The following is a 14,595-nucleotide window of genomic DNA, read 5'->3' on the forward strand; positions in this document are numbered from 1 at the left end:
AACAGAACATCAGAAAAGGAAGGTGCTCATATTTACATGCTACGGCCTCTTTCTACTAAATCGCAGGAAACATAGATGTGAAAAAAGACAGACACAGTATTGTGTCCATGGGGAAAGTTGGCTCGGAAACTACATAGCTATGCCCGTTAACACATAAGTGCCCACAACACAAGACAAACATGCACAAAAGTCTGTCACTGAGTCACTGACTAACAACTGAGTCATGAAGCTTTGGTCGTTGCTCTTTCAAAGTTCTGCCTTTTCTTTGGGAATTCATTGTGAAGTCACCTCACCAGAAACATTCAGTGGCTGTTTGTTAAAGTTCACTTCATGAGATCATTTCAGACCTGCTCTGCCTCCAACAGAAGTGTGTGTGTGTACATTGTGGGGTCTATTTCCGTGATCTGGACCTATTGAAAAACAGGCCTTTATCTGTGCTGAGCAGGGTGCGTTTAGAAGGTGAGCGTGCCACACCTTAGCAGGCCACAGAGGGCCAGCTTGTTGGCGCACTAACATTCCCTCCAGAGCTCCAAGATTTAACAGAGCACCATTTATTTTTATTAAGTTTTTGGGTCCCTGGTTAGATTCATACAAAATAACTTAAATCCCATTGCTCAGAGCAGTGGTTCCCAACCCATGGGTCAGGACCCTCAAATGGGCTTAAAAGAAGAAAAAAGAAAATTCCATTACATGCTGTAATCTTAGCATTTTGTGAAATTACTAGTTCCTCTTCATTGTATTTCATTATTTACTCATTTTGTTGATTTGATCGTTCGTTATTGTGACTGTCAGACTTTTTTGCAATCTGAATGACAAATTGCATTCATGTGCTTTTGTGTGAGTGTAATGGTGTTCGGACATCACCTCGCAAAATGTTTTAAATTTAAAAGGCAATAACAAAAACAGCTCCTCCATGTGTCTGTGTCCGTGCATGAGCCCGATTTTATTTGCACATGCCAGTTTCCAAAGAGGAAATGAGAGGTTAGCCATGTGATAGAGTTAATTTCAACCCACTACAGCCCCCCCACACACATTTCCCTTAAATGATGACCTCATGCTGGAGGTTAGAAGGGAAGTTGAAAACACACCACTAGCTGGTTTCATATGACTCCACTGAGCAATCCATGCCTTTCTAACAGTGAGGTGACAGAGGATGGGTGTGGCCCATTCGTCAGCTGCTCATAAATCATCGTCTGAGAACAATGTTCTGAGTGATTAAGCCATCTATGAACATGATTAGCGCAACTCTGATAAGGAGCCGTGGCCCAAAGAAAAAGGAATTTTAATGTTTTTATCTGAATCGCTGGTTTATCACCTTCTTAATGCATCAAGAATGAACAAAATGAATGAGTATATATATATATATATATATATATAGATAGATATATAGAGGCCTTTAATGCTAAATCCAGGCTCTTCCCATAAAGCCAGCAAGGCACTGAGCTTGTCTTGGCAGCAGAGACAGTGTGGCGCTGAGTGTGCAGCTCAAGGCCTGGAGGAGGTTTCCATCCAGCCACTCACACTTTTTCATGCATTCCTCAGATTCCACATGTGATACGTGCGTGTGTCTCACTCTGAACTGGCCACTAAAAGGCATTAACGAAAACCATGATGCTCCGCTAATAAACATAGCTTTCTTCCACCAGTTCTTTAAAAAGGTAGTTGGCTTCATGTGTTCCGAAAACGTTATGAGTTTAAGGTTTACCGTTCAACAGATTTACAGGGTCTTTAAAGGGCAACATCAGTCATAGTGTGATAAAGTCATTATGGGATAATCAATAATTTTCAGAAAGTACATAGATAGGCAGGGCTCCTTAACCCCCTAGGCCCCAGGCCAAAATGGAGCCCTCACTTGGCATTTTGTATCCGGTTGGGTCAACACTCCCATCAACTACAGTGCGCACGACGGCCTTGTAATCTTTTGCCAAGTAACTTTTTAATATACTAATAATTCAATCACCACATAGTTCACACGAGGGTCAGAGAACAGAGGGGGATCAGCAGCTTGGCCCAGCTGCCATGGAAAGTAGTACGGAAAGTTATCAAATTTTGTGCCACATTTGTTTAAATTTTTATGTGTTTTTTGAAGAGCTGATTTCTGATTTTAAAAACATTTTCGCAATACTATACTCTTATTACTACTTTTACGGACACTCAAGAAAAAAACCACAAAATGCTCATGATCACAATGGGGTTTTTTTCTTTTGTGAAAGGACAGGAAAGAAAATAAAATATGTAAATAAATAAAAGAGTAAAAAATATTAAAATAATAAGCGTGAACGTTTTCCATAAGGAGCAAGTGTTGGCCCAGCATACGTGTTCAAATGTAAGCAAATGTTTGTCTGATATGTAGCATTTGTAATACTATACAGAGGGCAACCAACATGTTTACTTAGCTAGCTACTTGAACTGTCACCTACTTAACACGGTCATGTAACTATCTCTATTTAAGCTTTGGTTGGGCTGACAGGAGCCAACTTGGCTCCATTCACTTCTGTGGTTAGTAGCTAGCATGCTAGCGATAAAGCTTTCAGATAAAAGCTTTATCGATTTATTGCCACCGTCCCAAAAATTATTTCAACACTCTGAAGTCAGTAAACCATCAGAAATTCTAAATGCTATACTTTAACTTAGATATAGTCTTCTTTAGTGTTTTTTTTTTCACTTCATAAAAACACACCACTCAAATGATGAGGAATTAAAAGATGTATTTAAATGGATTAAGACAAATCTTGTCATTAGTAGTTTTAATGATTTATTATAATCTGCTTAGAGCTACAGGTCATAATTCATCATGAAAACATTATTATTTCCCTTCTTCCGATACTCATTTTCACTGAACGGAGCCTGAACGCATCATGATGGAACTGAAAGGAACCTCTGTTTGTTAGCCGTTAGCGGTGCTGCTAACGTTACTAGCTCTCCTCCTGTTGATTTAAACACTGATTGGTTGTTTACAATGTAACATTATCAGAGATAATAGAGACTAGAAAAGCATAAATGATATCTCATATTTTACTGAATATTGGAGGATAAAGATCACCAGTAAAACTTAATTTCACACTGTGATGGTTTACGTTAAACTGTTTCATTAATCATAGGTTCACATGCTGGTCTGTGAGGGGGGGGATCAGTATGGATCACAGATCAACAACGTTCCATTACACCACTAGCTTTGCTGAACTGAAGCGAATGTCAGCTTGCTATCTAGCTAGCTAGCAAAATATATAAAATGCCTTTGAACGCAGCGAACTCTCTTTAAGGGATGTTAGGCTACATGTGCACAGACTGTTCAAATACTTTGGAGATGTGACGTGTTCTACCTCTAGAGTTCACTCTCTCGGTCACAATCCCCAACCACAAACAAAACATATGTTGGATATTTGGTACAAATCCTGACGTTATAATATTTAATTGGAACTAGACTCTGGAAATGGGTTGCCCGTATTTGTTAGCTTGTATTTTCAGCAGTTTTCAGGAAGCAGTTTGCCTAACCATTTTGCATTGATTAAAAGTTATCCTATTACACTAAAACTAGATAGCTAATATAGAACTTAAACACTTTCACATTTGAAAGGCTTATTCAACTGTATATTAATTCATTTCAGATGTAATGAGCATTTCGTGTAGGGATATCTGGGAGAAGAGAAGCCTAAAGTATTTGTCAATCTACATCAAATCCACCTTTGAGGTTGGTTTCAAGTTATCCTGAATCTTGGCATCAAACTGATCCAGATCTCTGCCTTCAATTTTGAAATACTCAAATGCAGCATTTGGGCAAGATTAAAGGTAGGGTTTGATCCCCAAATCTGATCTCCACATCTTCAAGATCAGGATTCTTTGGATCTGCTTCGAAATACCAAATTTTTCAGGTCAGATCAGAGTTCAATAAAATCTGACCATTATAATCCTGTGGGATCATTTTGGAAATACCGGACCCAGGGGAATCACCAAAGTACGTAGGATTCAACCTCAGGGGACCATCAATTTCTGTGCAAAAGTCCATGACGGTCCATCCAGTTTTCTTGGCGTCATTCGGTCTGGACTAAGAATCGCATCAAGGAGTGAGTGTTAAAAAGAGGCTCTAAACATATCAGAGGATGGACCCCGGCCTTCAGCATTTCATGTTCTCTCCTACACAAACTGTACTGTACTGTACTGTACTGTGCTCTCAGAAACTCTGCTCAAGATCTGACTTCTCTTACAAATGAACATGTCGTAACAGGCTGAATAAAACAAGGCCCCGCGCTCATTTGTAAAAGCTGAAATCGATAAGGGTGCAGCCTCTATTTTTTCATGTTTTTTTAGCTCTGTGAGTGAGAGAGTGAAGATGTTAGAGACGGCCAGTCACCCTGTCTGCTATGTGAATAATTCCATTTATATAAAAGCAACGCAGTTTGACAACTAAAGATACAAGATCAGAGGGGTTGGGCCTTGTGAGCAATATTTCTATATTTCAAGTGAGCTCAAAGTCCAAATGGCCGTGACAATGAAGTGAACCTGGACTACAAGGATGTGTTGAATTCACAGACAGGGTGGGGCTGGTGGATGCAGCTACACCTGTGTTCCAGAGAAAGCAGGGACACCTGACAACTAATGCCCACATTTTCCTCACAGACCATTCACAGCAGAACCCAACGATCAATCCATTCGATTTTCAACAGAAAATGTATCCACAACTATTTTGGCAGTCGATTACTGGTTTTAAGTAAAATTCCAAGCAGAAATTGTTAGTTCCACGTCATAAATTTTTGTTGCATGTTATGCAACAAAAATGGAATTTCTTAACTGTAGCTGCCATGAACTGTTTTTCTTTTTTTTTTTTTCCAGAAATTAATCAAAAGTAAATTTACGTTTTATAATGTAAAGTTACACTTCATGGCTTTGGCAAAGTCAGATGAAATATGTTTTAGATATGATGCCATTACATAGCAGGCCAAGAAATGCATTTCTGACAGAAGGAAGAGCTCCTAGTGAGCAGCTGAAGGGGATTCAAAGGATGAGCAAACTTACAAAGCAAATGTCGTAGAACAGGAGAATTAAATAAATAGGGGACATATCAAATTCAATTTAAAGTGTTTTCAGGTCTCTTCAAATGTTTCTGCGTATGCAGGGAGGGGTGGACCGTTTAGACACACACACACACACCCTCGGTACGTCGCTCGTAAGTGCACCAGTGTATGAGGCAGCAGAGTCCCCCTCACAGCTGGTTACACGGGTCTCTTTTCTCCCACACCGGATAGGACCTCCAGATGGACATTGAAAGCCGCACACGAACCAAACAAAACACTGCCTCACCTGCGATCACCTCCCGCTTGGCTTCATCCAGGTGACTGGAAATCACGTCCCCCATGGCGGACGGAACTCTAAATCCCGCAGTGACTCCGCTGGTCTTTTAAACTGGTCTTTAAGACAAACGCAGGGACGGGGGGGGGGGGGGTGGGAGGGGGGGGGGTTGACTTCCTTAGACGCCCTTTCGCCTCCAACGGAAGGGACCGAGGATCGGAGAGGAGAAGTGGCAAACGGGAAGGTAGCGGGAAGTCAGAAACGTTAGCCGAGGAGGAAAGTGACGGAGAGACACGCCCTCTTTTAAAGTAAGTGAGGAGGAAAAACTCCCACCTTCCAGCGGCGGTGCGTTCAAGTCAGGTTGGGTAAAAAACGAGGTCAAGAGTCAAAATCACCCGCAACCCCGACACCAAAAGATAAGAAGATACATTTATAAAGGTAGTTATTTGGACACAAAATCATCTGTTCGGTTATAGCTACCTTGTAAAGTGTGACTCTCAACATGAAGGTGTTGGTGTGTCAAAGCCTTCTCCACACTGGTGGAGAAACACGGAATATTCTTTATAAAATACTATTTCTCTTTTTGCTTAAAAGTAGCCTAGTAACAGTTCAAAGAACTGGATTCAGAATATGAAAGAAACCCTTATAATGTGTATGAATTCTACAGTTATTCTCAGTTTGAGTTGATACAGGTCTCTCTAATATGTTACCGACTGAGGCTGGACGGTGGTGTTCTCCCCGGGTCACATCGTGGGGTTCCCTCTGGTTTAATTCAAACCAGATTACCTTTTTTTCATATTTATTCTCATTATTATCTACCCAAGATCTTCGTTGTTGCCAGTGTTTTTGGTACACCTTGTAAAAAGAAGATTTTTTTTATTTTCTAATGAAATCTTAAGTAAAGAGGTAATCGTAAAACACCAAACTATTGTTTGCATTCTGTACTAACTTGTCATTTGCAAGTTCAATTCAATTCAGTTTATTTTGTATAGCCCAGAATCACAAATTACAAATTTGCCTCAGAGGTCCTTCCCTCACATCGGCACAGGAAAAACTCCCCTAAAAACCCCTTTAACAGGGAGAAAAAAGGAAGAAACCTATGGGAGAACGACAGAGGAGGGATCCTTCTCCCAGGATGGACAGAATGCAATAGATGTCATGTGTACAGAATGAGCAGCATAACAGAGATACAACACATTCAATGTATATGACATAAATGATTCATATAATAAGACTACTTATAATAACAGCAGCAATTATTATAGTAGAATTATAATTATGAAATAGGGATAGTAATGTGATTAATAACAATAATCGAAAGTGCCTTCATCATTTCAATGAACAGGATAAACGGGTAAAGATACTGGATGGATGTATGGACTACTGACTTTCTAATCTCCCCAGCAAGAAAACCATCATAGTCAAGAGTATTTCTTGCAGATATCTCACCTTTGCTACCATTAAAAAAACATAACATTTTTGGAGGTGTTCAAAACTCATCACCAGTGACAGTGATGAAGCTGGAGTTTCCATATAAGAGGTCTTTGACTTGTTTATGACACACAGATAAGTTAAAGAAACTAAGTCAGTTGCTCCTCCTTGTGGACAAATCACTGCTTCGAACTCTAATGACTCAAAAAAAGAATCCCCATTACGATCACAGCTCGTTTTTGCCCCCTTAAATTTTTTTTTTTTTTATATTTATATATATATATAATTTATATATATATATATATATATATTTATATATATATATATATTTGTTCTGAAACAAAAATAAAAAAAGTTATGACCAACAGGTCTCTGATAATTTCACACGAGGACATTACATTGTAATGATGAATTACAGCACCCTCAGAATCTATTTCACTGTAGAAATGTCGTACTTTTACTTTACAATGTCTGAATTGATAAAATGATTGATATTGTGTCGGTATGTAGTCAGAGATGTCCTCAACTCATGCGTCAGACATTATTTTTGGAATTATTTATTTTCATTTCTTTCCAGCTACCAAAGATCTAAGACAATTTTGTGGAATTTATTTTATTTATTTATTTATTAGGGACACAGGCAACATGGTTGTGAATATAATTAATTTAATCATATTCCATGTATTGTGTATGTATTGTCCCATATTAACACCTTATTGTGAAAACTCAAGTCAGAAGTCAGTTTTGTTCACGTTCCAAAGTTAGGTGATTTTCTTATATGACAGGAGGCAACCAGTGCACAATTACCTGCCTCATATTATTCTACGGAAAACAGTTTTTAATGCTTTTCATGAGATTAAAACTAAATTTGTATTTTCTTGTATAAACATGTCGGTTTTTGTTTTTTTTACCTTACCTTACAGATGCACGGTTTACATAATGTGTGACTAAATCTACACAAGATAAAGTACTTGTCATGAAACACCGTATTTTTTAATTAACAAGCTCCCGTTTCATATATACAATGGTGTGTCAATGGTAACAAATCAAACCGCTTGAAAGTCGGTCATGACCATTTAAATTGTGGATGGACCTCTGCTTCTATAGAGGAATGATTATGAATGATTAGGGGGCGTGGCTTCGCCGGACCTACGTGACGACCGAGATGACGCATCACTCCGTTAAGCAGCAGCGGCAAATGCATCATCTATTATATTGTATTACATATTTACGAGTGTGTTTGTCTTTCATCACCGAGCGAAGGCTTTTGTTTTGAAAGGACTACCGGGAGTTCCACCCCGCCTCTCGCACTTCAAAGGACACAATATCCACTTGACTATTTGGTAAATTAAGAAGGACAACTGCAACATGTTGACACTCTTCATATTTACTTTTTTGACATTTTGCTGAATAACTCGCCAAATCATTCAATAATATAGGCGACGACTAACAAATAATGTAATTTACTCATTTCTGTTGGTGAACTTGACTGAGTTCTGCTGCTCATGGACGCCAAACCCAACAGTCACTTTTTTTGGATAGTCTTTAGACTGTGGGCTAAATGAACTGTACTTGTATATTACTTTCTATTCCTAAAACCATTCAAAGCAGTTTTAACATGTCATTTTTCATCAGTTTACACCCATTCATACACTGATGGCAGGGGCTACCATTTAAGGGGCCACCATCAGGACTGTCTAACATTCTCACAGCGATGGCACAGCCTTCGGGAGCAATTTAAGTTTCTTGCTCTACGACACATCGACAAGGACGACCCTGCCCTACCACTAAGCCTCAGTCGACCCTATTCTCATGATTCTGTGGACACCAGGTAGTCTCGTAAAATATCCATATTTTCATTTCTGTCATTTTATCGGCTGAACCACCCCTCCAACAACAACCCAACTTATTTCACATTGGCAGGTATTCCAGGATCTGTATGGTTACATCTAATCAGCCTTTGAATTACAGTAATAAGACATTTCCTTTTTTAATAAAACAAAATTGTGAGCTTTAGTTGTAATATGGTTTCTCGCCAGACATTACAGTAGAATGCACTGTTAGATTGTACACCCAGTGGATACTGAGTGGTGTTGTTATGGTGTTCACATACAGATGTCTGTTTCTAGTGTTTGCTCAGTCTCTGCAGGGTCCATGCTGTTTCACTGATGTAGTGGCCCAAGGTCAAGAATACATTTCCAAGCTGATTGAAATGTTCATGTTTCCACATAAACTCCTCGTTAAACCAAACGCAGTCGTTCATTTAATAATGATTCATTACGCCATTAATGGCACTGCAATACTATCCTTCTTAAGGCTTTTATTTTGGATTAATTGGAACGGAAGTGTGTTACTTATTCCTACGTGCTTGACGGTAATTCTCTCCCTGATCTGTTTTCTGTGTGGCGAGGTGGACAAGCACCAAAGGACTCACCATCATGGCACCACTTGGACTTAAAGCCATTGTTGGAGAAAGTAAGTGTATTTTATGTATTAGAATATTTATACTTTTGGTATACTTACATGAAGAAAAATAATCCACGGAGGATTTAATTATCATCATTCCAAAATCAAGTAAAGTACTGCCAAGGCAGGGAGGGCTTTCCCCTTCACCACACCTGAGATATAAACTATCCTTGTATTATGTTAGTTTTCTGGTTATTGTCGGTAATATAGGACAACGCAGATCTTGGTGACATTGTTTTTGCTGTTTGTATGATTATTATCATTCTGGGGAAAATTCGCTGCGTAAAAGACGCACGGACCCATCCGAGCCATGCGTCTCGCCAAATGGATGTTTCTCCAGATTGTATTGTCAGTGACATGAATCATAAATATGAATATGCCCGGTGGTGTTCTCGTTAGACCGGGTTTCTATTGTCCATTGACGTTTATAGTGTGAAGGGCTCGGAGTCCTGGTTTGGTGTAAATCCCGGCTCGCTAATCTGTGTCTGTGCGGATTAAGTGCTTTGACATCATTCTCAGATGAGAGGCGCGAGAGGACAGATTCGACTCCAAAAACCACAGTAACAACCAAACAAATCATTGTTTCTGTGTGCAGCATATCAGCATCAGTATAGAGTAGTCTATTCTTAAAATTTGGTCTTTATTATAATGTAGATATAGATTACATGCATCAGGTCTATGCGTGCACTGACACAGATCCAATCAAATTCAATGACTGTTGAATGTTTCTCTCAAGGCAATGCCAGGTCTTGAAATGAGACAGATCATTCCACGAGAGTGAAAAGCTTGTTTACATCGTGAACTGTTTATGGCTGCAGTTTTACATTTTATTTTCAGTGTTGGATTAAATAGTGCCTCTTTCCAATAAACCACTCTTTTAGGTTGGTTAACCAATGGCCTCCTCATAACAGACATCTTCACCAGAAAAGGAACAAATGAGGACAAGAACAAGGAAAGCAACATTTCATAAGAATGGCAAAGAAGAATAAGTTAATAACAGAATTGAAAAGAGAGTACACCGTCTGCTCTGTGTTCAGATTCAGATCAACTTTATTATCCCACACGGGGAAATTAGTTTGGTCCAGTGCTCCGGATATGAGGACACCATAAAGTTCCAGTATGATTGGACGGCTTGGTAAAAGTGGCAGTGAGGAGGACAGTTTTTCAGCCAAACTGCACAATTTTTTCAACTCATGGTGACCTGAAGAGAAATGTTAAACGTGCATCGCTCAATGCAGAATAGTTGCTCGGCGCCTTGTCACGTTGCTGGCGTTTGAAGCGTAGTGTAAAAATGCAACGCTTTAGTGGACACGGCCCACAAGACCAGGAGAACACCATACACCTTGTGTGTAGTACAGTGTGCAGTACTATAGATATGGTAATAGGCTAACTGTTACCAATGACTTCATGGCACTGTATCCAACACGTTCTCATTCCCAACTCGTCAAATACCGACGTTGGTCAGTTTCCCCGAGTCTTCAAACTGTGACATGTGGTGGGGACAGCAGGTAGGCTGACTGTCAGGATTTGGACGATTAGCTGGACGTCTCCACCTGCAACTTCCCTGACAATCCAAATGAGGAGCGCTTGAGGGGCAAGAGTCTGTTGGCTCAACTCCCTCTATAGCCGGTTCTCTTTCTGGCTCTGCCTCCTTCCTGGCATACTGGGTTCCACTTCAGGAGGGCAGCGTCGCACATATCAGTGAACACAGACACGTCCTTTCTGGATGGGATGGGAAGTGCTAGTCTCACTTTGTGGGTGGAAAATAGGGGGAATTCCCCAGACCTCCACTGTGTCTGGAGCTGTCCACGGTACTGAAAGTGCTGAAGCACTTTGCTCATCTGCTAAAAGACAGACACGTCATGGTGAGGACAGAAAACACGAACAGCGTACATCAACCGCCAGGACTGGGTGTGCTCAGCCCGGCTGCTGGAAATAACCAGGAGCCTGGTTCTGTGGTCTCAAAGCCACTTTCTCTCTATCAGAGCGCACCAGAACATACTAGTGCGTCATGGTTGCCAATTCATCCTGCCACAAAGGCTACAGAGAGAGATTGCTATTTGAGTATCCTTTGGTGCAGCGTGTTCTGAATGGAGTCGGACGACAGAAACCTTTCGTGCCTTGTCTGTCATATTAACTGTTGGTGCTGCTAGCTCTCCATTTTGAACCGATCGCCCTAATCTCGCTCAAGATGCTATATCTCAATTAGAGAGTGAGGGACTAATGCACGTTGTCACTCACGCTGTCCTTCCTTTCTGTAAGAGAGGATGGAAGTGCAAGCAACTTGACAGCGAAATCCTTCATTTAAACCTGAAGTCTTCACAAACTCCTTTTGGTCAAGAGCCATTTCTCTTTAGTGTCTCACCGACTCTAGCCAATGTGCACTTCATCTCAGTATGCTGTACGCACGGTAAACAAAAGAAGGACACAGCCGCTGTTCATAACATTGTGAGGCTCTGTCGAAACAGTGTTTATCTCACTGGCTGTGTGAGCTCCTAATGACAGTGGCAGTGATCTGTCTAGCCACATCCTGGGGTTCTCCATGTCCTTCAATCCATCAGAGATGTGTCTGAGTCTTCCCTCACTCATTCAGGGTTAAATGTTTTAGACGGCAGATGAGGTGTTGCCGGTTCAGGCAATGTTATGCATGTGTCAGACGGTGTGCCTCTAATCCAATCATCACAGATTAATGGGCTGCATGGGGACCACTATGGTACATAATCGAGGTCCTACTCTTTTGCACCGGCAGCGCTTTGTGAAGCGAGTGTAGCATTGCTTATCTTCTTTTTTCTCCACACTGGTCGCACATGGCGTTATTATTATTATGCATTGCACTCATGGTTTGTGAACTGGTGTATGTTGTTGGCTTGTGGACCTTGTGTCACAGTGGAGCATAGACTACATCAGCTTTTACCTTAATCAAATAGCAACAGCCCTCAGAGGGCAAAGCCTATATGATATAGAATGTTAGTTACATATTGTAACTCAAGATTCTACGAGTGGATGCTGTACGCTTTAATGACCCTCACTTTTGACCCTCTTCAGCTAATATTGCAGAATCAAACTGTGGCCTCTCTCATTTTACTTATTTGTGCGCAGTAGTGCATATTCTCGAAAAGACTTGTTATTGATTAAATAACAATATGCCTATGGACACACATTTCACATGGGGACTTCAGTAATCCAGCTTTGTTGCAGGTGTCTGTCATTTAAAAAAGCTTCTCCAAAAGGTGCATCTTCACCAAACAAGTGAGGTAAACTCATTCTGTTTTACAGATGTTTTAATTCAACACTTTAGAGACACACATCCAACAAAGATTATGAAAGAATATCACATTTAAAAACTATACTGTTTGTATGTTGATAGCTCGAGGTAAGATAATGTTTCTTGGAGACAATCGGCTGGTTAGATGGTAATGGTAAATGGACTTGCTCCCCAGGCGGTTAACAGCATCCCGCTGCTCCTAAATGGTTCAGGATGGGTCAAATTCAGAGGTCAAGTTTTATGTAAGTACCTGCATCAGGGCTGCCCTGATCTACCTGGGGCACCAAGGTAAATTCAGATAATGCCATCTGCTGTTGACAAACAGCCGCACATCTCAGTGCTCACACTACAATCCTACTCCTTTAAAACATCTGCCAGTTTAAGAATACATAGACCTATACCGAACAAAATGAGGCATAAACAAACATTTATTGAATAGAATATTTATTGCAGTCTTAAGCTGAGGTAACAAATAATTGGAGATTGTCGAAAATATCGTTTGTAGAAAATTATCTAAATGTCACACTGAGCTTTGGCTCCGCTGGATGTGGATCAACTCAGTCTGTGCTGCATCTCCTCTGCTGACATACTTCGGCAGAAATGATGTGAGGTATTAAAAAAAATACTATATTTAATTATATCAGCTGCATCAGGCCCATTCAAACTTTCCCCATCCAGATTTACTTTTATACATACATATACTATTTATACTAGGGCTTGGCTGAATAGGCTACTTGAAGGTTATTCTTTTCTGAGAGATTGGCATGGATCCATATTGCCCTGCAGTATGGCTAGCTTAACATTTTAAATGTTAAACTTCCCATCTTGCAGTTGTAACTATACCTGGACTGAGAGACGAGATAATCATTGTCTTGTTTTTAGAGAGGACAGAAAACAAGTTGACCTGATTTCTGTTACCGCAATCCACTCTCATTGTGTTTCTTTTCTTTTTTTAACTAAATCCTCTCATCGAAGTTGTAAACACTGACCCCTGCTTAGACAAATTTGCAGGGGCCTACACAACTTGTTTTCGGGTGCCCTCTGGTTGCCATGGGGCCCTAAGCAGTTGCTTGGTTTGCTAATGCCTCTGGCCGGCTCTGCCCTGTATCCATGCGATGATTGAAATCAAGTTAAACACTGTCCACTGTTGGTGATGTCGGGTTGAGTACAGTATGTGCCTATATATCAACGTATTTGAAAAAACTATTCTATTGAATGCAGTCTTTTCATACAACATGGACACTGTAGTGCTTGTGGCAGGGTCGAGGAGGTTACAGAAAGTCAGACAGTTCTGCATGTCTCATTGAACAGTACAATCTACTCCTCTATCACGTCGCTGATTTGAGTGTAGAGGAGCTGCTCTCCTACATAGTAACAGCTAGTTATTGTGATACAACTCAATATTATGAACCTGGATCAGACAGATCTATCTGCTGGAGCAGCCTGTTGTTGTTTATCCTGTGAAAGCTTCTTGTCAGGTGGCGTCCCACTCTTCACTAACACTTCCACTTAATCCTGTTGATTGGATAAACAGGACTGTTCGCATTTACTGTCATCACCAGCTTTCCTCAGACACACGGTCTGTTGGATTTTAAAATATCTGATCCACCTTTATGGAGATGTTTTGTTATAAATCATATCAACTTGTACTTAAATCTGTGAAGAACATTCAAGATTTTTCTCGTTCACAAATATTGACATTAGCCACACAGCAACATACTATTATCATGTAGCAGCAACTCTTTAGGAGCAGCTTCTTCAAGTGAAATGTCACCGTGGCTCTCTGTGGATCCGGGACATGTGGACTTATTTCAGAGGATGTGTTCTGTGTGATCATCTGTGTTTGTGTGTGTGTGTGTGTGTGGTGTGTGTGTGTGTGAGTGTGAGTGTGAGTGTGTGTGTGTGAGTGTGTGTGTGTGTGTGTGTGTGTGTGTGTGTGTGTGTGTGTGTGTGAATGAGGTGAACAGTGTGATAGCTGCTTCAGGTGTTACATTTATCACAGTGCAGCAAGGGCCGTTACAGAAACACATGCACACACATTACTTTCACAAAGTAGTCAGTAGTACAATGTACTGAACATAATAATAATAATAATAATAATAATAATAATAATATAATAATACATTTTGTTTGGAAAGCGCTTTAAA

At 40.3% G+C, this 14,595-nt stretch overlaps 2 protein-coding genes across 2 annotated transcripts in view; one reads left to right on the plus strand and one right to left on the minus strand.

Moving 5' to 3' along the window:
* The window catches only part of niban2b (niban apoptosis regulator 2b), a 28,777-nt gene extending 23,361 nt beyond the window's left edge, over positions 1–5,416 (minus strand). Inside the window, exon 1 of the mRNA XM_054610614.1 lies at positions 5,299–5,416. Within this exon, the coding sequence (XP_054466589.1) occupies positions 5,299–5,353 (55 nt within the window). The 5' untranslated portion in view covers positions 5,354–5,416. The remainder of the gene's footprint in view (positions 1–5,298) is intronic.
* Positions 5,417–9,129: 3,713 nt separating this feature from the next.
* Positions 9,130–14,595, plus strand: part of stxbp1b (syntaxin binding protein 1b) — a 28,793-nt gene continuing 23,327 nt past the window's right edge. The window contains exon 1 of the mRNA XM_054610867.1: positions 9,130–9,192. Within this exon, the coding sequence (XP_054466842.1) occupies positions 9,156–9,192 (37 nt within the window). The 5' untranslated portion in view covers positions 9,130–9,155. The remainder of the gene's footprint in view (positions 9,193–14,595) is intronic.

The sequence above is a fragment of the Anoplopoma fimbria genome, chromosome 13 (genome assembly GCF_027596085.1).
Source record: "Anoplopoma fimbria isolate UVic2021 breed Golden Eagle Sablefish chromosome 13, Afim_UVic_2022, whole genome shotgun sequence".
Classification (NCBI taxonomy): Eukaryota; Metazoa; Chordata; class Actinopteri; order Perciformes; family Anoplopomatidae; genus Anoplopoma; species Anoplopoma fimbria.